General features: G+C 42.3%; 1 protein-coding gene across 1 annotated transcript in view; it reads left to right on the top strand.

Moving 5' to 3' along the window:
* The window catches only part of SLC5A7 (solute carrier family 5 member 7), a 67,223-nt gene that overhangs the window by 14,576 nt on the left and 28,494 nt on the right, over positions 1 to 24,153 (top strand). Inside the window, exon 3 of the mRNA XM_082244732.1 lies at positions 7,846 to 8,001. Coding sequence (XP_082100858.1) covers positions 7,846 to 8,001 — 156 coding nt within the window. The remainder of the gene's footprint in view (positions 1 to 7,845; positions 8,002 to 24,153) is intronic.

The following is a 24,153-nucleotide window of genomic DNA, read 5'->3' as shown; positions in this document are numbered from 1 at the left end:
ACTTGAGGGCCTCGAAAGCTTGAATGGCAGTAAGCGCCCAATTGTGGGAATCAGATCTTAGATAGGTTTGGCCAAAGAGGAAAAGTTTGTGATAAATTTCCGATAGTAGTTGGCTAACCCAAGGAAACGCTGAATGTGACGGAGACCACTGGAGCAAGGCCATTGTAGAACAGCCAAAATCTTCTGAGGGTCCATGGAGAACCCTTCTAAAGAAATGATGTAGCAACCTGGGACAGGTGGAATTCACATTTCTCAAGCTTACTGAAAAGCCCATTCTCATGTAACCGTTGCAGCACCCGTCTGACATCCAGATTGTGTGATTCAATAAAGTCCAAGTAAATCAAGATGTCATCCAAATAGACTACTATGCTTTGCTGCAACATATTACGAAATACATCATTGATGAACTCCTGGAAGACATCGGGCGAATTGCACAAGCCAAAGGGCATAACCAGAGATTTGTAATGACCGGTTCTGGTATTAAACGCAGTCTTCCACACATCGCCCTCCTTAATCCCTACGAGGTTTTACAAGGTAAAATAAAGCAGTTTATTGGAGTATACAACAATAAACGCACAGCAAGAGTGAGGAAGTGAGAGCAGGAACAAGCCAGAGTCAAGTCCAGATGCCGGTAGCCATCCAAGCCTGGGTCGAGTCCAGAAGCGGGTAGTCTGCTGATGCCGGATCGTCTGCTGATGCGGGGTCATCTTCCGATATGGGGTCAAGAGCCAGGAGATTCGAACATGGAGATCAGAAGACTACTAGCAGAGATGCAATTTGGAGCACAAACGGTAGGGCAAGGACTGCAACCCATCAGGTGATAGATATATTCAGGTTTGCAGCATCACCACTGTGCATCACCCAGGCAGCAGGTAAGTGCAATCAGAGTTTATAAGAGGCAGCAATCTGCACATGTCCAAGGTGGCTGCTCACAGGAGGGCAAGGTAAGACCTTGACATTACCAGGGCATCCACGGCATCCAGCAGAGGACCACTGCACCTCAGACAAAACTGCCTAGCCTTTAGTTTGACCTGAGAGCCTGGTAGTTATCCTCTCAAGTTGCCTATCTTTGAGACACATCCAGGAATAGCTCCAGAGGTAGGAATCACTCTCACAGATTTAGACACTGTTGTCTGATGTAGTCTGCCTGCAACTCATTATACCTAGAAAGCTCATGCCTGACAAGCCAGGAGCCTGATGCTTTGCCAAAGATACCAATCTATCTTTTTGCTATGGTAAAACTCTGGATCTACGTGACAATTGATATATGCCACATAAATGGCATTGTCTGCTTAAATCTGGATTGTTTAACCTTCTACTAAAGAGGTCTAATACTTCAGGGACAGTCAAACCATCCTGAACCTCTGGATGTTACTTTAGTCAATGGGACACCAAAAGCAACCAAGCCTCTTGTAATTAAGGGTGTCCAGGTCTCCAAACTCTCATTTTCTCATTCTTTTTTAAATCGTTCTTATTAATTTAATCTTTAGACTGCAGTTGATCTCTAGATGCATATCCCATAAGGATATGCATATGCTGCCTCCCTGTCCCCCCTTCCCCATTCTCCCGCTACCCCCCCCCCACCATGATCATTCTAAGCATTAAGGTAAAAAACCTTCTGGGTGCAGCTCCCCCCCCCCACCAGTCCCCTCTTATATTTACCTGAGACCCACCTCGATCCAACTATGTGCATGAGAACAGTGACTTACCCGGGTCTCTCTGTCCTCGTTGGTTCACACAGCAGTGGGGGCCATTGGCTCCTGCTGCTGTCAATCACAGCCAGTGAGCAAATGAAGAGAGAGTAGGGGGCAGGGCCGAGCCACGCTCTGTATGTGAATAGATAATGTCCATTCACAGGAGCGCGGCTCGTGAATAAGCCAGCTCAAGTGCCCCCATAGCAAGAGGCTTGCTATTGGGGTCAATCAGCAGGGGGAAGGAGCCAGGACCCCGGTGGGGGACCCAAAAATAGGAGGATCGTGGCTGCTCTGTGCAAAACCATTGTTTGTTTTAAAAAAGAAAATGTGTTTGTTACTTTTTTTTTTTATTACAACCTTTAGAATTACTTTAATCGTCTTTGTATTTCATGGCATATTCAATGACACAGATTTTTGTACCTGCTGAATGTATTCTACTGTATTTTGACATGTATATTTTTGTGCCATTTCTTAACCACTTCAATACTCTACCAACTCTCTCTGTACCACCATTTTCTTTTTTTTTTTTTTTTTCAATAAAAGCTTTATTGAACAGCTATAATAAACATGTACAGTATTAACAATGGCAGTATGACATTTTGGTATAACTGTACAACAGGTACAAAAATTACAACATCATGTCGTGTTGAGTCAAAAATAAGTGCAACAACATTAAATATCTAAGTCAGCTCATGAGGCACGATGGAGGTATCTAAATTAGATACCCACCATCAGATGAGACAGGACCAAAGACATATACCTGTCTCAAAGAAGGCCACTAGGGGGCAGGGAAGGAAGTGAAGATAGGAATTAAAGAAGATGAGTAAAAAGGAGAGAGAGAAGGAGAAGGAAATAGAAAAGAGAGGGAAAGGGGGGGAGGGGGAGGTAATGGAGTACTGTTGATAAGTAGTGCTTAATCAAGTAGCTCATTGTAGAAACGTATACTAAAGGTCCAATATAGGTCATATAAAAGGTCCCTAACGAGACATCTACTCAACGCGGCCAAATCTCTTATACCTATATACTGGAATTCCAAATCCGTCCCCTTGACTAAGAACTGGGTAGACAAGGTAACTTCCATATATGAGATGGAGGAAACTCTAGCCATCAAAAAAGAAAACAGTGGACCCTTCCATGACATGTGGAGACCATGGTTGATATTTACTCTTTCTCCGGATTTCAAAAAACTGATTGAAGATTAGTAATCCCATTTTCTGTCTCTTTTCAATAAAAGTTTGTATATAATACTGGCACTTTCACTCCCTTCCTGCCCAGGTACATTTTTAGCTTGTAGTGCTGTCATACTTAAAATGATAACTGTGCAGTCATGCAACACTATACCCAAACCAAATTTTTATCATTTTTTTCACACAAATAAAGCTTTATTTTACTGGTATTTAATTACCACTGGGTTTTTATTTTTTGCTAAACAAATGAAAAAAAGACCAAAAAATTTGAAAAAAATAACTTTTTTTTAGTTTGTTATAAAATTTTGCAAATAAGTAATTTTTCTCCTTCAGGAATGTGCGTTGATGAGGCTGTACTGATGGGCACTGATGGGATGGCACTGATAGGCAGCACTGATGGGTACCGATGGGCAGCACTGATGGACACTGATAGGCAGCACTGATTGGCACTGATGGGGCTGCACTGTTGAGCACTGATGATCAGTGCCCTCATTATCTGTGTACATGTCCCCTGTCACACTTGCCAGTGATCGGCTTTCCTTTCCTCACAATGTGACAGCGTGTGAGGAAAGTACTGCCGATAACCGGCATGTCTTTTTACAGTGTGATCAGCTGTAATTGGACACAGGTGATCACATGGTAAAGGGCCTCTGTAATTGACCCTTTACTGCGGTCTGTAATAAGCTGTGTCCGAAGGACTTTCTTATACACATATACTGAGGAGCAGCGCTGATACATATACTGCTATCAATTTAAAGGATTTATCAGCAGCAGTCCACATCAGTTATTTTATATTGCTTTGACTTTATTAATTCCTAAGCGCGGGTATATCCTCATCTCGATCACAGAGCACGTCTGATGTGCACCCTATGAGTGCCTATGGACTCGCTTCTGGAACAACAGAGCCATGCTGTAGCCGTCCTTTGGCTATAATGCGATAATGAAGTGGTTTATAAATTCCTGACAAAATATAAAAAACTGTAATAAATAGCATTTTTGCTTGCGCGCGTTTCGATAATGGAAGTCAGCTTCACTTCACTTTTAGCTTTGCTGCAAATTCCCTTGCAAAATGAAACTTGCCTTGCAAATTGAACAGCCTATTTATCTTTACTAAATCAACCCCAATGTCCAATAAGCTGTGCCAACCAATTCTGTAATAATTGACAATCTATCTGTATGTTGTCAAATAGATTGACTGAAATAGTTAAATCATTTAATGTTAAGACTAACTAAAATTATAATTCAGGCGTGAAAAATATATTTCATGGCGTTCGAGAACATATTGTTGCATCATCTGGCTGAGATGTTACAATCAAGGAGGGAATAGCAGTCAATAGCAAGTCTTGCCTAGTTAAACCAAATGCTTTAAAAGAGATTTGTTATAGGATAGGGATGATCAGAATTTTCAGATGTTTGGAAACCATACTGTTTTAAGAGGAAACAAAATAAATATCAATGTCTCACTAATTTATAGTACAATAGAAATGTGTGTACTTTTTACCGTTACCAAGGAAAACTTCTAAGACAGATGGTTAATGAAGGACTCCAATCTAACTATTGTTTCATTTATATTGGGTTAAAGAAATTCTGATAGCAAATGTTATGCACTTTATGAGGAAGGTGATCATAAGTTAATTAACTGATCTTAAACCAAACTTGAAGGATTTTTTGTTGTCTGTGCCCATCCAGCTTTAAAATCACTGGGAGTCCGAAAAGCAAGGTGCCTGCCTTCCCCACTGACAGAGCTGGAATCACAGAAGGGTCTTACAGCAGACCTGATCTCAAGAAGTAAAGATTTGCTAGCTCATAGAGTATACAAAGCCATTATATGTCAGAAAATAAAAACCTGCCCCTGATCACTTCTTAATTGTATGAGCCTGATTTGTTTATTTGTCCCTAATTTTCCTGATGAATGCCCCCCACTGTATCTGCCTACAAGACACTGAAAAAATGTATTGTTTTCAATAGTATAGAGTGAACATATGCTAAAAATGTAACTTTTTGGTTGTTTAAAAGTATGGCTTTTTAAAATAATGTAAAATCATATTTACACAGCTACTGTCCCCCCGCTCATTGCTCAGTTCTCGGTCCTCAGCCTGTAGAGGGCTGGTAACTGTCAGGCTCTTTGCTCTGACCCTCCAGCACTCACTGGAGTGCTGGGCTGCGGAGGGGGGAGAAGCTACTGGCTCAGACTCTCAGCAGCTCTCTGAGAGACTGAGGTAGCTGCTGGTCCAGACTTCTGGACCATGTGATAGGGATCTTTTCAGAGCTGAAACCGGGTCTGTGACGTCAGTGATGTCAGCCAACAGCAGGCCCATTTTTTCACATATATATATACGTGATCCTGCACTTCCGGGTTTCAGGGCGCTAGTGAATGTGGCTCGCTCCCGCTGTGACCAATGGGTCCTGTGGACCTGATGTCCACTGGCACCCACTGATCATTCTGTATGTAAATAAGTGAGATTGCCATTCTATCAATACAAAAGCCATGGATCCTGTGTTCCTGTAAAGAAGGAACACCGATCCATGCCTTCCACTAGTAAAAACACCTCCCCCACTACACTGAAACACCAGCTAGGCACACAGTTAACCCTTTTTTCTCCCCTAATATTAACCTCTTCCCAGCCAGAGTCACTAGTACAATGACAGTGTATATTTTTAGCAATGATCACAGTATTAGTGTCACTGGTTCCCTAAAAAGTGTCACTTAGTGTCCCATTTGTCCGCGGCAATATCGAAGTCCCGCTATAAGTCGCCAATCACCGCCATTACTTGTAAAAAAATATATAAGTAAATAGAAATGCCATAAATATATTCCATAGTTTGTAGACACTATAACCTTGGTGCAAACCAATCAATGTACGCTTATTGGGTTTTTTTTTTTTTTAACCAAAACTATGTAGCAAAATACATATTGGCCTAAATTTATGAAGATATTTAATTATTTTACATTGGCTTATTGGATATGTTTTCTAGCAGAAAGTAAAAAAAATATATATTTTTTTTCAAAATTGTCAGTCTTTTTTTGTTTATAGCGCAAAAAATAAAAAATGCAGAGGTGATCAAATACCACCAAAAGAAAGCTCTATTTGTGGGGAAAAAGGACATAAATATTATTTGGGTACAGTGTCGCATGATCGCACAAATGTCAGCTAAAGTAACGCAGTGTAGTATCACAAGAAATGGCCTGGTCATGGAGGAAGGTAAATCTTCCAGAACTGAAGTAGTTAAGGTCAGTGTCATGATTCAACAATAAGAAAGAGATTGGGCAAAAATGGTATCCTTGGGAGAGTTCCAAGGTGAAAGCCACTGCTGACCAAAAATAACACGGGAAGCCTCATCTCACATTTGAAGGTGTGCATTCCGTTGCATCTGGCAAAAAACAAACACAGCATTTCCTAAAAGAACATCATACCAATAGTCAAACATGACAGTAGCAGTGTTAGGGTCTGCGGCTACTTTGCAGCTCCAGGACCTTGATGAATTGCCATAATCAATGGGATCACAAGTTTTGTGTTCTTCCAGAAAATTCTAAAGGAAAATGCCAGGCCAGCAGTTGGTGACCTCAAGCTCAAGCGCACTTGGGTTATGCAGCAGGAGAATGATCCAAAACACACCAGCAAGTCTATCTCTAAATGGCTAAAAAAAAAAAATGAAGGTTGTGGAGTGGCCTAGTCAAAGTTCGGACATAAATCCAATTAAGATGCTGTGGTATGATCTTAAACAGGTTGTTCATGCTCGAAAACCCTCCAAAGTGGCTGAATTTTAAAAATTCTGCAAAGAAGAGTGGGCCAAAATTCCTCCACAGCAATGTTAAAGACTTATTGCCAATTATCGCATTATCGTAAACGCTTGATTGCAGTTGTTGTCGCCAAGGGTAGCACACCCAGTTGTTAGGATTAGGGACAGGCAGGCTTGAAAAGCTTTTTTCAAATAAATGAAATCATTATTTAAAAATGGCATTTTGTATTTACTCGAGTTATGTTTGTATTATAGAAAAATGTGTTTGATGATCTGAATCATTTACGTGTGACTATTATGCAAAATAAAAAAAAATAAAAATGTAAGGTAATTAGGAATCACAAATATTTATTCACAGCACCATAGAAGTATGTTCTAGAATTTTGTAATAAATTAAACTAAATTTAAATTGAGAAAGTAATTGATTAGTAGGATTGCTACATTCATGTACCATGCATTGCTTTTTTTATGGGTGTACTTTTTTTTTTTTTATGTTTTTATTAAATTTTTTTCGACAATACATGAAATTAAAAAAAAGAAAAAAAAAAAAGAAACAACAAATAACAAGTAAAATTAGGTTTATACCTCTATACATCTGTGTCAAATACCAGCTTTACTGCACCTTAATAGTTCCTAAACCAAAGGGAAGAAAAAAAAAAAGTCCCCAAGAGGGTCTCTCTTGTGATATTATTATCAAAACATTTTGTGAAAAATTTCCCAAGAAGTCATAAAATTATCGTGAAGGAAAAACTTGTGAAAGAGGGAAAAAAAAGGGGGTAAGGAGGTCTCTCATTGTGATATTAATATCAAAACATTAAGTGAAAAATTACCCAAAAAATTATCTTTAAGGAGAAACTTGTGAGAAAAAAAACCAAAAAAAAAAAAACCAAAGAGGGTTTCTCGTTGTGACATTATTATCAAAACATTAAGTGCAAAATTTCCCAAGAAGTCAAAAAATTATCGTGAAGGAAAAACTTGTGAGAAAAAAAAAGGAGAGGGTCTCTCGCTGTGATATTATTATCAAAAAATCAAGTGCAAAATTTCCCAAAAAGTCAAAAAAAAAGAAAAAAAAAAGGGGGGGGTGGGGGGGAAGGGTTGAGGTCTTCATAAATATAAGTAGTTAATTGTAGTTGTGTAGTTAATTTATAAGACTTTTTTACTAAGGCACAATGTTGTTAGAAAGTCTTGTTTCCAAAATGGCTAAGCTATATGTATTTCTTTAGGTGGTCTGTTCTTTGCAAAGCCTATGAGGTCCAGAGGATATGTGACCATGCTGGATCCTTTCCAACAGATATATGGAAAACGAATGGGAGGTTTGCTTTTCATACCTGCACTGATGGGAGAGATGTTCTGGGCTGCTGCCATACTCTCTGCTTTAGGTAAGAATAACACTTAGATTCCACACACCTCCAACAAAGACTTTATATTAGTAGATGTTTTTACTAAATAGGTTGACATGTGCATATACTGTATGCTAGCTTTCAAATCAGGAAAATTAACACTTGGTTTTTAGGCTACATGCACTCTAAATGTTTGGAACCTGTGCTTACAATCCTAATGTTTTGTTGCATCTGGGAGACACAGATGCAGTGTCCAACCCCACTGCCTGCAACCTGTCAAAGTCTATGAGTATGATGTATGCTAAGTCTGGGCACTGTACCAAGTGGTACTCATGTGTAGGGTCGTATCTGTTTAGGGATACCTGAAATATAGAATCCCTGCGTTCCAGCCATACATCCCTGAACACATATGGCCCTTAACACAAGTACCACTCAGTACAGCATCAAGTTGCAGCATATTTAGTCCTGTCATAGACTTTGACAGGCTACAAGCAGCAGAGCTGGATGCTGCACATGTGCCTCCCGGCACATGAAAACATCAGGATTGGATGCATATGAGCTAAATACCCAGTGTAATTGTGACCTTAAACTGTTCAGCATTTAAACAATCAAATTAGGATGGCCAAGTTTTGAAAATTATACTTTTGTAAAGTAGAAAACATAGTCTGAAAATGTAAAAAGCAAATATGACTGCTTCTAAATATGTGTATAAATACAAATTATACACATTTACATATAATTTATGTATATGTGTATAATTAAAACATTAGGATTCGTTAACAAGAATATTTAGATTAAGTTGATCATCTTCGTCTCTACAGTATATCACAAACACTGTGAATACTATAGTTTAAAGTAACCATGTCAAGAAAAACAAATATTACAGCTCCTATTATCTGTAAAAGAAGAGATTTCACCTTTCCCATAGCCTGTGCCACCAAAGGCAAACCATTTCAACTGAATGGAGCAGCACTCGGTGGCATGGGCACTAGGGATAGTAAGTATTTACTCTCTTCTTTTACAGGTACTATGCTTTTGAATTTTTTTTTTTTTTTCTGTGAGAATAATTTGACCAAAATTTTGGAATCCTATTGTGCAGGTGAAAAGAACCATATATTGATATTCCTATATGTATTAGTATGGATTCGTGTGTGTGCGTGCATGCGTGCGTGTCTTGCTATGGATTTCCCTCTGTAAAGTTTTTATTGCTCTCTGTTTCTGGGAAAATAAACCCCTCTGTTTGTCCTGGTGACCATTGTCATCAAGACAGAAAGCAAATAGAAAATCCAAAATTTTCGAATTCTAATCAGAGCAAGAGCTGAGGTTAAATCATCCAATGGGAACAAATGAAAGGGAGATTTCTTCTCAGTTCCTATAATTAACTCTTAACTGTTATCGTAAACTCAAATATACCCTTAAAACGTAATTTCTCTCTAATAGGTGATGTCTCCACAAAGTGTTGTGGAATAGCTCTAGTTCCCAAAGAAAACTAGTTACATGCACAATGTGAAATAAACCTAAATCCATGAACTAAAACTAAAGTGATGCTTACTGATGCTACACAATAATTTTGATTCCAGCAGATGGTTGTAAAAGGAGGTCAGATAGAAAGTACCACCTACCTCTTCAATGCCTGCTTTCTCAAATGAAGAGAAAAGGCAACATGCTGCAGAGGTTTAGTCAAGCAATGTAAACACATCCATTATTTTTATGCCTGCTTTTAGACAAAAAAAGGCCCAAGGCAGAATTCTTGGAGATGACCCTCTACATATTGAATGTAACACCAGTGCTGTATTGTACTGTGGTTATTGTAGTTTTTTTTTTTTTTTTTAACTATATATATATATATATATATATATATATATATATATATATATATATATATATATTGTAAATTTTTATATATAAATATATATTTATTTATTTTTTTAAACACAGATCAGCATACATATACCTTATACTGTATACTGAATCATATTTTTTTAGTAAAGCAAGTCATGTTAGCTTCAATCACATGTGACATTAAAGGTAGGCATCATGTAGAGACATTAATAATCATTACATGACAACTCTTTCATGTAGCTATAAATTAGGAATGGAAATTTAGTGGACGCAAATAAGAGCCTTTACATCTTAGGGTGAACGTGAGATTTAACCGGTTCAACTGCCTTGAAGGCTGGGCCTCTAAAATAAGACTTTTTAATAGAAATTAATTGTTTTTCTAAAAATTTATAACAATTTGCTCCATACTGTGAATCATTAATGTGGAAAAAAAAATAAAACTAATTTGAGCTCATTTGTCTATGTTAGCAGCCACTTGTATTTGATTCAAGTGCTATTGCCCCGGGTGGCCTGGTCTATTTCTTTTCCTTCAGACCAAGCTTAATTTGTTGCAATAAACATCATCTAGTCTAATTTCCAGCTGTGTCTTGATTAGACGTGAAACAGTAAGGTACTTATTTATGTTCTCTCTGTTTATGATGACAGTAATCACAGTAATATTAGGTTACTTGATTTGGGGGTTTTCTAAAGAGGCTTTAAGAATCTCTATTTGCAAAGCCAGTCAAACCAAAGGAATGATTTTTGGAACAAATTGTAAAAACATAACTTGTTTTGTGATAGGTCCCAATGATGTGAAAATACATATATTTGTAAGCATATGTGAAAGGAAACACATTGAACAATATATACAGGCAAATTTATTTTTAAACATAATCAATGGGCCAAAAAAGCTGGTCGCAGATAACCTGGAGGAAGACAAAAACCTTTATAAATGTGGTCCGATTTGCTCCAACAGGAAAAAACTCCCCTCCTGATCCCCTAAAGCAATTGGATATTCTCTGGATCAACAATCTGCAGTGTTATTACTTATAAAATATGAATAACCAGTTATTTTCTGTGTATTTAGCATTTTTTAGAAGTTAACATGTTAGCACATGAGGAGGACATAGACAATGTGGGAATAACAGAAACTTGGTTCGACCCATCATATGACTGGCTAGCCAATATCCAAGGGTATTCTGTGTATCCGAAGGATAGGGTAGGCAAGGGGTATGGGAGAGGGGGAGAGGTATATCTCTATGTCAAGAATAATGTAAGGGTGAAAGAGAGGAGTGATATTATAGAAGGGATGATTACGGAGTTAGAATCCATGTGGGTAGAACTCCATAGGGAAGATGTAAAGGGAAAAGTAATTGTGGGGGTTTGTTATAGACCACCAAGCTAAAGGGAGGAGGTAGAGCTGGAATTTATATTACTGTTGGGTAAAGTGGCAAAGCTGGGATCATTCATCATATTAGGGGACTTCAATTATTCCGAAATTGACTGGGAACAGGGGACTACTCAATCACAGAAGGCCCGTCTCTTCATGGAAACCTTACAGGACAAATACATGTCTCAGTTGGTGGATTTTCCTACTAGAGAAAATGCAGTGCTGGATCTATTAAACGCTTATCTAATCTCAGATGTAGGAGTCCGGGACAACCTGGGCTCTAGCGATCACAGGATGATCACATTTAGTGTAAATAACAATAAAGCAAGGCAAGAGGGGAACATAAGAACCCTAAAATTCAGAAGGACAAACTTTCCCAAATTGTGCTCAATGATGGAGAAGGTAAACTGGAACCAAACCCTGGGAACACTGACCACAAAGGAAAAATGGGAATGCTTTAAGAACATTTGAAACAAATGCATCTCGCAGTGCATTCCTATAGGAAATAAATTTAAAAGAGACAAAGCCAAATCTGGCTGGCTAAACAGTAATGTTAAAAAACATATTAGGGGAAAAAAAATGGCCTTCAAGAAATATAAATCAGAGGGCACATTATCAGCTTTCCAGCAATACAAGCAAGCAAATAAGAAATGTAAATACGAAATCAAAATGGCTAAAATCAACTTCGAGAGACAAATAGTGGAAGATAGTAAAAAGAACCCAAAGAAATTATTTAAATATATCAACAGCAAAAAAACTAGGGCAGAGCATGTTGCACACATAATTAATGATGATGGGAGGATGGTCACAGAGGACACTGAAAAGGCAACTGTGCTTAATGCATTTTTCTCCTCAGTCTTTACACAGGAAAAGGAGGGGTACACTAACCACGACTGTATGGTTAGCAGTACTTCACAGGACTTGTTGCTATGGCTAACAGAGGGCGAAATTAGGGAAAGGCTGGATAAAATTAACACAAATAAATCACCTGGCCCCGATGGCGTACATCCGAGAGTACACAAAGAACTCAGTAAAACTATATCTAGACCACTGTTCCTGAGCTTTGCTGACAGTATTATGACAGGAAATGTACCAGGTGATTGGAGGAAAGCTAACGTGATACCAATATTCGAAAAAGGGCAGAGGCATGTCCTGGGAAATTATAGGCTGGTTAGCCTGACGTCAATAGTATGTAAACTTCTGGAGGGGATGATAAGGAAATATATCCAAGAGTTTGTCAAAGACAACAACGTCATCAGCAGTAATCAGCACGGGTTTACAAAAGGGCGTTCTTGTCAAACCAATCTGTTAACATTCAACGAGGAGGTGAGCTGTGAGCTAGATAGGGGAAGACCAGTGGATGTGGTGTACCTGGATTTTGCCAAGGCATTTGATACAGTTCCCCACAAGCGCTTAATTTATAAAATAAGGTGTACAGGCATCGACCACAATGTGTGCTCTTGGATACGGAACTGGTTAAAAGGGCGTGTCAAAAGAGTGGTAATAATTAACGCATGAATATAAATAGACCAAACAGGTCCACCCTGCGCATATGTGAAAATTATTTAAATGTTTAATATATTATTTCATAAATGTTAGAGCTGCTGTTCATCAACAAGTGAAAATAATAAGTGAATATATAAACACAGTGCTATAACAGTGAACTATATTGAATTAACTTATGTAACTAGTGATTTAAAGTGTCCAAAAAAATTATTATATATATGGATATATCACACAATATAAAGCAATCAAAACAAATAGGTGAAAAAGAAGTGTCCAAATAAAAGTGTCCAAAAATAATTCAGTGCTGCCAGCACCAAAAAATCCACTTTGAAAACTTGAAACAGAAGTGTGCTCCCGAGTGCTCAACAAATGTATTCCACACGTGCCCTTGTGCCCCACACGTGAATCCACTTACCAAATATTATGGACCTCTATAGGCCTTATGGTCTTGGGGTCTAGCAGGCTTAAAGGTAAGCGGATGAGCTGGGTGCCTTCAGATTACTCTCCAATAGACATATGCAAATAAGCATAAAAAAGCCAATAGTGCAGTACGTTCCAAATATGATGTAAATCAACCCCAGTACATCTTTGATTACAAGAAAATATCTCACTCTAGAAACTTCTGTTTGACATTACATGCTTTTATTTAGTCTATGATCCAGAACACCCAGATCCTTCTCCATCATTGATTTCCTCAGTTTTACTTTCTCCCAACCAAGGTACATTATTTTTCATTATTTAACACTAAAATACATTTGCAACATAGTTGCTCATTCAAAAAGTCCTTCCAGGTCAGCTTGCAATCCAGAGAAACGTTGTAGGGACTTTAATTCACTACTAGGGTTGAGCGGACACCTAGATGTCCGTGTTCGACGGGTTCGGCCGAACTTTAAAAAAAAGTCCGGGTCCGTGTCCCGGACTTTTACCGAACTTTTCCCGGACACCGAACCCCATTGAAGTCAATGGGGACCCGAACTTTAAGGCACTAAAATGGCTCTAAAACACCAAAGGAAAGGGCTAGAGTGCTGCAAATGGCAGCAAAACGTAATTAAGAGCATGGCAAGTGCTCTGCAAACAAATGTGGATAGGGAAATAACTTAAAACAACAAAAAAAAACAGAAAAATAAAACAATGTTCTTCTTCATCTCTGAAGGACGAGGCCCATATGGAGTAGGAGGGAGGTTGAGGTGGTGGTGGATGTGGCGGTGACATAGGCGTGCGCACAGGGTGTGCTGGGTGTGCCTGGGCACACCCTAATCACCTAGGGCACATAGCATTGCCAGTGAGGAGATGGGAAAGATCTCCCTGGGACCTGCTCTGCTCTATTTCTCCTTGCCTACAGGTACATGGCCCCGATACATTACTCTCCCTGCTGGCAAACACATGCATGTGTATTTCAACTTTGGGGTGCACACCTTAATGCAATAGGCTGCGCACACCTATGGGCGGTGTAGGTGGAAGCGGCGGTGGAGGAGGACCAGGGCCGGATTAACAGCATCATGGGCTTGGTGCTGAGGATTTTGAAGGGCCTTAAGGGCCGTGCCTTGCCATGCACCCAGAGGAGGAAGGGTGCAGCCATGCATGCCTAATTCAACATGGGATGCTGTCTCTGAAGCCCATAAACACATCCATGCATCGCCAACTGTCCCTCCTTGTCCGGCCTTCACGCTGTGTGGGGAGGTTCTGAGGGTGCTGCCTGGGGAAGCGAGCATAGAAGCCAGACTTCTGTGTTTACAAGTGACAGAAGAGCGGTAACAGTGAATATGGCCAACCCGGGGCCTATATAAAAGGTAGGGGCCTGGAGCTGCAGCTCCAATAGCCCCTACATTAATCTGGCCCTGAGGAGGAGGACGAGGTAGCCAACACTGCTTCTTTTCAAAAATTTTAAATGAGGGTACACCCCAAAAGAGTGAGAAAGAGCAAAAATGGAACAATGGGTGGGTAAGGTCGGTATCCATTGCTATTCTGCATAAGGTACGGAAAAGTCCCGTTGGATCCATGCCTGGTTCATTTTAATGAACGTGAGCTTGTCCACATTGTCTCTGGACAGGCGGCTGCGCTTGTCTGTTATAACGCCCCCAGCCGTGCTAAATACCCGTTCAGATAATACACTGGCTGCAGGGCACGCCAGCACCTCCAAGGCGTAAAGGGCAAGCTCAGGCCATGTGCCCAATTTGGAGACCCAGAAGTTGAAGGGGGCAGACCCGTCATTCATTACATGTAGGCGTGTGCACACATACTGCTCCACCATGTTGGTAAAATGCTGCCTCCTGCTAAGACGTTCCATCTGAGCTGCTGGTGCTGCTGTTTGTTGTGGCGTGCTGACAAAGCTTTTCCACATTTCGGCCATGCTAACCCTGCCTTCTGAGGTGCTGGCGGTGCCCTGGTTGCGTTGGCGACCTCCTCCTCCTCCTCCTCTGCCTTGTGCTTCCACTGTGGCCCCGCTGTCAGATGGGAATGCCAGCAGCATGGCGTCTACCAGCGTGCGCTTGTACTCGCGCATCTTGCGATCGCGCTCCAGTGAGTGAATTAAGGACGGTACGTTGTCCTTGTAACGGGGATCCAGCAGCGTGGCCACCCAGTAATCAGCACAAGTTAGAATGTGGGCAACTCGGCGGTCGTTGTGGAGACACTGCAGCATGTAATCGCTCATGTGTGCCAGGCTGCCCAGAGGCGACGAAAGGCTGTCCTCTGTGGGAGGTGTATCGTCCGTGTCCTCTGTATCCCCCCAGCCACGCACCAGTGATGGCCATGAGCTGGCCTGGGTGCCACCCTGCTGTGAACATGGTTCCATCTCCTCCTCCAGCTCCTCCTCCTCCTCATCCTCCTCATCCTCCAGAACTGTGCCCCTGCTGGACAATTGCGTCCCTGGCGTTTGCGTGTGCAGGAACCCACCCTCGGAGCCCCTTGCGAATGACTGCCCTGAAAGCCTTGGAAATGTTACCTCTTCATCCTCCTCCTCCTCCTCATCCTGTGCCACATCCTCTTCCATCATCGCCCGAATTGTTTTTTCAAGGAGGCATAGAAGTGGGATAGTTAAGCTGAGAACGGCGTCATTGCCACTGGCCATGTTGGTGGAGTACTCAAAACAGCGCAACAAGGCACACAGGTCTCGCATGGAGGCCCAGTTATTGGTGGTGAAGTGGTGCTGTTCCGCAGAGCGACTCACGCGTGCGTGCTGCAGCTGAAACTCCACTATGGCCTGCTGCTGCTCGCACAGTCTTTCCAGCATGTGCAAGGTGGAGTTCCACCTTGTGGGCACGTCACATATGAGGCGGTGAGCGGGAAGGCCGAAGTTACGCTGCAGCGCTGCCAGGCGAGCAGCAGCAGGGTGAGAACGCCGAAAGTGCGCACAAACGGCCCGCACTTTCTGCAGCAGCTCTGACATATCGGGGTAGTTTTTAAGGAACCTCTGCACCACCAAATTCAGCACATGCGCCAGGCAAGGGATGTGCGTCAAACCGGCTAGGCCCAGAGCTGCTATGAGATTTCGCCCGTTATCGCACACCACCAGGCCGGGCTTGAGGCTCGCTGGCAGCAACCACTCATTTGTCTGCTGTTCCATGCTCCTCCACAACTCCTGCGCGGTGTGTGGTTTGTCCCCCAAACAGGCAAGTTGTAAAACTGCCTTCTGTCGTTTACCCCTGGCCGTGCTGAAGTTGGTGGTGAAGGTGTTACGCTGTCCGGATGAGGAGGCGGTAGAGGATGAGGAAGCGGAGTAGGAGGAGTTAGGAACAGGAGGCAAACTGAAGCGCCCTGCAATCCTCGGTGGTGGAAGGACATGCGCCAAATTGCTATCCGCCTCAGGCCCATCCGCCACTGCATTTACCCAGTGTGCCGTTAGGGAGATATAACGCCCCTGACCGTGCTTACTGGTCCACGTATCCGTAGTTAGGTGGACCTTGGCACAGATGGCGTTGCGCAGTGCACACCTGATATTTTCCCCCACTTGGTTGTGCAGGGAAGGGATGGCTTGCCTGGAAAAGTAGTGGCGGCTGGGCACGACGTACTGTGGGACAGCCACCGACATAAGGTTTTTAAAACTGTGCGTCTCCACCAGACGGAATGACAGCATTTCAAAGGCCAATAATTTTGAAATGCTGGCATTCAGGGCCAGGGATCGCGGGTGGGTAGGGGGGTACTTCCTCTTCCTCTCAAGTGTTTGGGAGATGGAAAGCTGAACGCTTCCACGGGACATTGTGGAGATGGTTGTTGGTGACCCAGGTGGTGGTGTTGCTGACAGATCGTCTGTTTGCGGGGTGGCAGGTGCCGGTATCACTACAGATGTGGCTGGAGCGGCCGAGACTGCAGCAGAAGAGGAAGCAGGATGAGCCAGAGACGTTTCTTGGTTTTGAAGGTGTGTACTCCACTGCAGCTCGTGCTTTGCACTTAGATGCCTGATCATGCAGGTTGTGCTCAGGTTGAGAAGGTTTATGCCTCGCTTCAAGCTCTGATTGCACAGGGTGCAAACCACTCGTGTCCTGTCATCAGCACATTTTCTAAAGAACTTCCACGCTAGAGAACTCCTTTGAGCTGACTTTGGTGCGCTCGTTCCCTTGCTGCGTTGGGCAGTAGCGGGCGTAGTGTCTAGGGCACGGCCGCTCCGCTTCTGCACCCTGCTCCCTCTTCTGCTGTGCTGGTGGCTCTGTGCGACCACCGCCTCTTCCTCCAAACTACTCAGGTCACCTGCATGACGTTCATTCCATGTGGGGTCGAGGACCTCATCGTCCTCCACATCATCTTCCACCCAGTCTTCACCCCTGCCCTCCTTGTCGGTCTCCACAATGCTGAACGCCGCAGCAGTTGGCACCTGCGTTTCGTCATCATCGGAGACGTGCTGCGATGATCCTTGCATGTACTCATCTTGAGAAATAAGTGGTTGGGCATCGCTGCACTCAATCTCTTCCACTTCTGGGGCAGGGCTAGGTGGATGGCCCTGGGAAACCCTGCTGACAGAGTCCTCAAAAAGAATAAGAGACTGCTGTATGGCTTGGGGCTCAGACTGCTGGCCTGATTTGCAAGGGGGTGAGGTGAAAGACGGTTGGACATTGGCTGCAGGTGCCAACTCTGACCTTTCTGCAGTAGACTGGGTGGGAGACAATGTGAAGGAACTGGAGGCACTGTCAGCAGCAAACCAATCTACTATCGCCTCAACTTGTTCTGGCCTCATCACTTCTAGGGGCGTTTGATGCCCTACCAAATACTGATGCAGGTTCTGTCGCCTACTCACACTTGAGGAAGGTGTTTCACTTGTGCGTGTAGCTGGCACAGATCGACCACGTCCTCTCCTTGCAACAGGAGCTCTACCAGCAGCACCATGACCCAGGCCACGGCCCTTATTTGACGGTCTCCTCATATTTCTGTAATTTAAGATCTTGCCCTAGAAAGGTTTTTATTGAATAGCGGAATAGGAAATATGATCCAAAAAAGTGTATGTATCTCGCACGTACAAAACCACACTAGGCCCCAATTACTATTGTTTCTACCCCTAAAAGGATGGATGAGGAGTAGGAGGAGTATGGAACAGACAGCACCCTCAAATCTTCAGAAGTATGAGATGAACCCCAAAAACTTGGAAAGGTGGATCTCACACGTACCGACACAGACTATCCCGCAATTCAATTGATCCTCAAAGGTTTTTATTGAATAGCGGAATAGGAAATATGATCAAAAAAAGTGTATGTATCTCGCACGTACACAACCACACTAGGCCCCAATTACTATTGTTTGTACCCCTAAAAGGATGGATGAGGAGTAGGAGGAGGAGTATGGAACAGGCAGCACCCTCAAATCTTCAGAAGTATGAGATGAACCCCAAAAACTTGGAAAGGTGGATCTCACACGTACCGACACAGACTATCCCGCAATTCAATTGATCCTCAAAGGTTTTTATTGAATAGCGGAATAGGAAATATGATCAAAAAAAGTGTATGTATCTCGCACGTACACAACCACACTAGGCCCCAATTACTATTGTTTGTACCCCTAAAAGGATGGTTGAGCAGTAGGAGCAGGAGTATGGAACAGGCAGCACCCTCAAATCTTCAGAAGTATGAGATGAACCCCAACAACTTGGAAAGGTGGATCTCACACGTACCGACACAGACTATCTCGCAATTGAATTGATCCCCAAAGGTTTTAATTGAATAGCGGAATAGAAAATATGATCAAAAAGAAAGTGTATGTATCTCGCACGTACACCACCACACTAGGCCCCAACTACTATTGTTTGTACCCCTAAAAGGATGGTTGAGCAGTAGGAGGAGGAGTATGGAACAGGCAGCACCCTCAAATCTTCAGAAGTATGAGATGAACCCCAAAAACTTGGAAAGGTGGATCTCTCTCACACGTACCAACACAGACTATCCCCCAATTTAACTGATCCCCAAAGGTTTTTGATTAAATAGCGGAATAGAAAATATGATCCAAAAAAAGTGTATGTATATCACACGTACACAACCACACTAGGCCCCAATTACTATTGTTTGTACCCCTAAAAGGCTAGATGAGGAGTAGGGGGGGTATGGAACAGGCAGCACCCTCAAATCTTCAGAAGTATGAGATGAACCCCAAAAACTTGGAAAGGTGGATCTCTCTCACACGTACCAACACAGACTATCCCCCAATTTAACTGATCCCCAAAGGTTTTTGATTAAATAGCGGAATAGAAAATATGATCCAAAAAAAGTGTATGTATATCACACGTACACAACCACACTAGGCCCCAATTACTATTGTTTGTACCCCTAAAAGGCTAGATGAGGAGTAGGGGGGGTATGGAACAGGCAGCACCCTCAAACCTTCAGAAGTATGAGATGAACCCCAACAACTTGGAAAGGTGGATCTCTCTCACACGTACCAACACAGACTATCCCCCAATTTAACTGATCCCCAAAGGTTTTTGATTAAATAGCGGAATAGAAAATATGATCCAAAAAAAGTGTATGTATATCACACGTACACAACCACACTAGGCCCCAATTACTATTGTTTGTACCCCTAAAAGGCTAGGAGTAGGGGGAGTATGGAACAGGCAGCACCCTCAAACCTTCAGAAGTATGAGATGAACCCCAACAACTTGGAAAGGTGGATCTCTCTCACACGTACCAACACAGACTATCCCCCAATTTGACTGATCCCCAAAGGTTTTTGATTAAATAGCGGAATAGAAAATATGATCCAAAAAAAGTGTATGTATATCACACGTACACAACCACACTGGGCCCCAATTACTATTGTTTGTACCCCTAAAAGGCTAGATGAGGAGTAGGGGGAGTATGGAACAGGCAGCACCCTCAAACCTTCAGAAGTATGAGATGAACCCCAACAACTTGGAAAGGTGGATCTCTCTCACACGTACCAACACAGACTATCCCCCAATTTAACTGATCCCCAAAGGTTTTTGATTAAATAGCGGAATAGAAAATATGATCCAAAAAAAGTGTATGTATATCACACGTACACAACCACACTAGGCCCCAATTACTATTGTTTGTACCCCTAAAAGGCTAGATGAGGAGTAGGGGGGGTATGGAACAGGCAGCACCCTCAAACCTTCATAAGTATGAGATGAACCCCAACAACTTGGAAAGGTGGATCTCTCTCACACGTACCAACACAGACTATCCCCCAATTTAACTGATCCCCAAAGGTTTTTGATTAAATAGCGGAATAGAAAATATGATCCAAAAAAAGTGTATGTATATCACACGTACACAACCACACTGGGCCCCAATTACTATTGTTTGTACCCCTAAAAGGCTAGGAGTAGGGGGAGTATGGAACAGGCAGCACCCTCAAACCTTCAGAAGTATGAGATGAACCCCAACAACTTGGAAAGGTGGATCTCTCTCACACGTACCAACACAGACTATCCCCCAATTTAACTGATCCCCAAAGGTTTTTGATTAAATAGCGGAATAGAAAATATGATCCAAAAAAAGTGTATGTATATCACACGTACACAACCACACTAGGCCCCAATTACTATTGTTTGTACCCCTAAAAGGCTAGATGAGGAGTAGGGGGAGTATGGAACAGGCAGCACCCTCAAACCTTCAGAAGTATGAGATGAACCCCAACAACTTGGAAAGGTGGATCTCTCTCACACGTACCAACACAGACTATCCCCCAATTTAACTGATCCCCAAAGGTTTTTGATTAAATAGCGGAATAGAAAATATGATCCAAAAAAAGTGTATGTATATCACACGTACACAACCACACTAGGCCCCAATTACTATTGTTTGTACCCCTAAAAGGCTAGATGAGGAGTAGGGGGAGTATGGAACAGGCAGCACCCTCAAACCTTCAGAAGTATGAGATGAACCCCAACAACTTGGAAAGGTGGATCTCTCTCACACGTACCAACACAGACTATCCCCCAATTTAACTGATCCCCAAAGGTTTTTGATTAAATAGCGGAATAGAAAATATGATCCAAAAAAAGTGTATGTATATCACACGTACACAACCACACTAGGCCCCAATTACTATTGTTTGTACCCCTAAAAGGCTAGATGAGGAGTAGGGGGAGTATGGAACAGGCAGCACCCTCAAACCTTCAGAAGTATGAGATGAACCCCAACAACTTGGAAAGGTGGATCTCTCTCACACGTACCAACACAGACTATCCCCCAATTTAACTGATCCCCAAAGGTTTTTGATTAAATAGCGGAATAGAAAATATGATCCAAAAAAAGTGTATGTATATCACACGTACACAACCACACTAGGCCCCAATTACTATTGTTTGTACCCCTAAAAGGCTAGATGAGGAGTAGGGGGAGTATGGAACAGGCAGCACCCTCAAACCTTCAGAAGTATGAGATGAACCCCAACAACTTGGAAAGGTGGATCTCTCTCACACGTACCAACACAGACTATCCCCCAATTTAACTGATCCCCAAAGGTTTTTGATTAAATAGCGGAATAGAAAATATGATCCAAAAAAAGTGTATGTATATCACACGTACACAACCACACTAGGCCCCAATTACTATTGTTTGTACCCCTAAAAGGCTAGATGAGGAGTAGGGGGGGTATGGAACAGGCAGCACCCTCAAACCTTCAGAAGTATGAGATGAACCCCAACAACTTGGAAAGGTGGATCTCTCTCACACGTACCAACACAGACTATCCCCCAATTTAACTGATCCCCAAAGGTTTTTGATTAAATAGCGGAATAGAAAATATGATCCAAAAAAAGTGTATGTATATCACACGTACACAACCACACTAGGCCCCAATTACTATTGTTTGTACCCCTAAAAGGCTAGATGAGGAGTAGGGGGGGTATGGAACAGGCAGCACCCTCAAATCTTCAGAAGTATGAGATGAACCCCAAAAACTTGGAAAGGTGGATCTCTCTCACACGTACCAACACAGACTATCCCCCAATTTAACTGATCCCCAAAGGTTTTTGATTAAATAGCGGAATAGAAAATATGATCCAAAAAAAGTGTATGTATATCACACGTACACAACCACACTAGGCCCCAATTACTATTGTTTGTACCCCTAAAAGGCTAGATGAGGAGTAGGGGGGGTATGGAACAGGCAGCACCCTCAAACCTTCAGAAGTATGAGATGAACCCCAACAACTTGGAAAGGTGGATCTCTCTCACACGTACCAACACAGACTATCCCCCAATTTAACTGATCCCCAAAGGTTTTTGATTAAATAGCGGAATAGAAAATATGATCCAAAAAAAGTGTATGTATATCACACGTACACAACCACACTGGGCCCCAATTACTATTGTTTGTACCCCTAAAAGGCTAGATGAGGAGTAGGGGGAGTATGGAACAGGCAGCACCCTCAAACCTTCAGAAGTATGAGATGAACCCCAACAACTTGGAAAGGTGGATCTCTCTCACACGTACCAACACAGACTATCCCCCAATTTAACTGATCCCCAAAGGTTTTTGATTAAATAGCGGAATAGAAAATATGATCCAAAAAAAGTGTATGTATATCACACGTACACAACCACACTAGGCCCCAATTACTATTGTTTGTACCCCTAAAAGGCTAGATGAGGAGTAGGGGGGGTATGGAACAGGCAGCACCCTCAAACCTTCAGAAGTATGAGATGAACCCCAACAACTTGGAAAGGTGGATCTCTCTCACACGTACCAACACAGACTATCCCCCAATTTAACTGATCCCCAAAGGTTTTTGATTAAATAGCGGAATAGAAAATATGATCCAAAAAAAGTGTATGTATATCACACGTACACAACCACACTAGGCCCCAATTACTATTGTTTGTACCCCTAAAAGGCTAGGAGTAGGGGGAGTATGGAACAGGCAGCACCCTCAAACCTTCAGAAGTATGAGATGAACCCCAACAACTTGGAAAGGTGGATCTCTCTCACACGTACCAACACAGACTATCCCCCAATTTAACTGATCCCCAAAGGTTTTTGATTAAATAGCGGAATAGAAAATATGATCCAAAAAAAGTGTATGTATATCACACGTACACAACCACACTGGGCCCCAATTACTATTGTTTGTACCCCTAAAAGGCTAGATGAGGAGTAGGGGGAGTATGGAACAGGCAGCACCCTCAAACCTTCAGAAGTATGAGATGAACCCCAACAACTTGGAAAGGTGGATCTCTCTCACACGTACCAACACAGACTATCCCCCAATTTAACTGATCCCCAAAGGTTTTTGATTAAATAGCGGAATAGAAAATATGATCCAAAAAAAGTGTATGTATATCACACGTACACAACCACACTAGGCCCCAATTACTATTGTTTGTACCCCTAAAAGGCTAGATGAGGAGTAGGGGGGGTATGGAACAGGCAGCACCCTCAAACCTTCAGAAGTATGAGATGAACCCCAACAACTTGGAAAGGTGGATCTCTCTCACACGTACCAACACAGACTATCCCCCAATTTAACTGATCCCCAAAGGTTTTTGATTAAATAGCGGAATAGAAAATATGATCCAAAAAAAGTGTATGTATATCACACGTACACAACCACACTGGGCCCCAATTACTATTGTTTGTACCCCTAAAAGGCTAGGAGTAGGGGGAGTATGGAACAGGCAGCACCCTCAAACCTTCAGAAGTATGAGATGAACCCCAACAACTTGGAAAGGTGGATCTCTCTCACACGTACCAACACAGACTATCCCCCAATTTAACTGATCCCCAAAGGTTTTTGATTAAATAGCGGAATAGAAAATATGATCCAAAAAAAGTGTATGTATATCACACGTACACAACCACACTAGGCCCCAATTACTATTGTTTGTACCCCTAAAAGGCTAGATGAGGAGTAGGGGGGGTATGGAACAGGCAGCACCCTCAAACCTTCAGAAGTATGAGATGAACCCCAACAACTTGGAAAGGTGGATCTCTCTCACACGTACCAACACAGACTATCCCCCAATTTAACTGATCCCCAAAGGTTTTTGATTAAATAGCGGAATAGAAAATATGATCCAAAAAAA

The sequence above is a fragment of the Pelophylax lessonae genome (genome assembly GCF_965119305.1).
Source record: "Pelophylax lessonae genome assembly, chromosome: 2".
NCBI lineage: Eukaryota > Metazoa > Chordata > Amphibia > Anura > Ranidae > Pelophylax > Pelophylax lessonae.
Note: the sequence above shows the minus strand (reverse complement) of the source record. Positions and strands in the feature narration are given on the sequence as shown.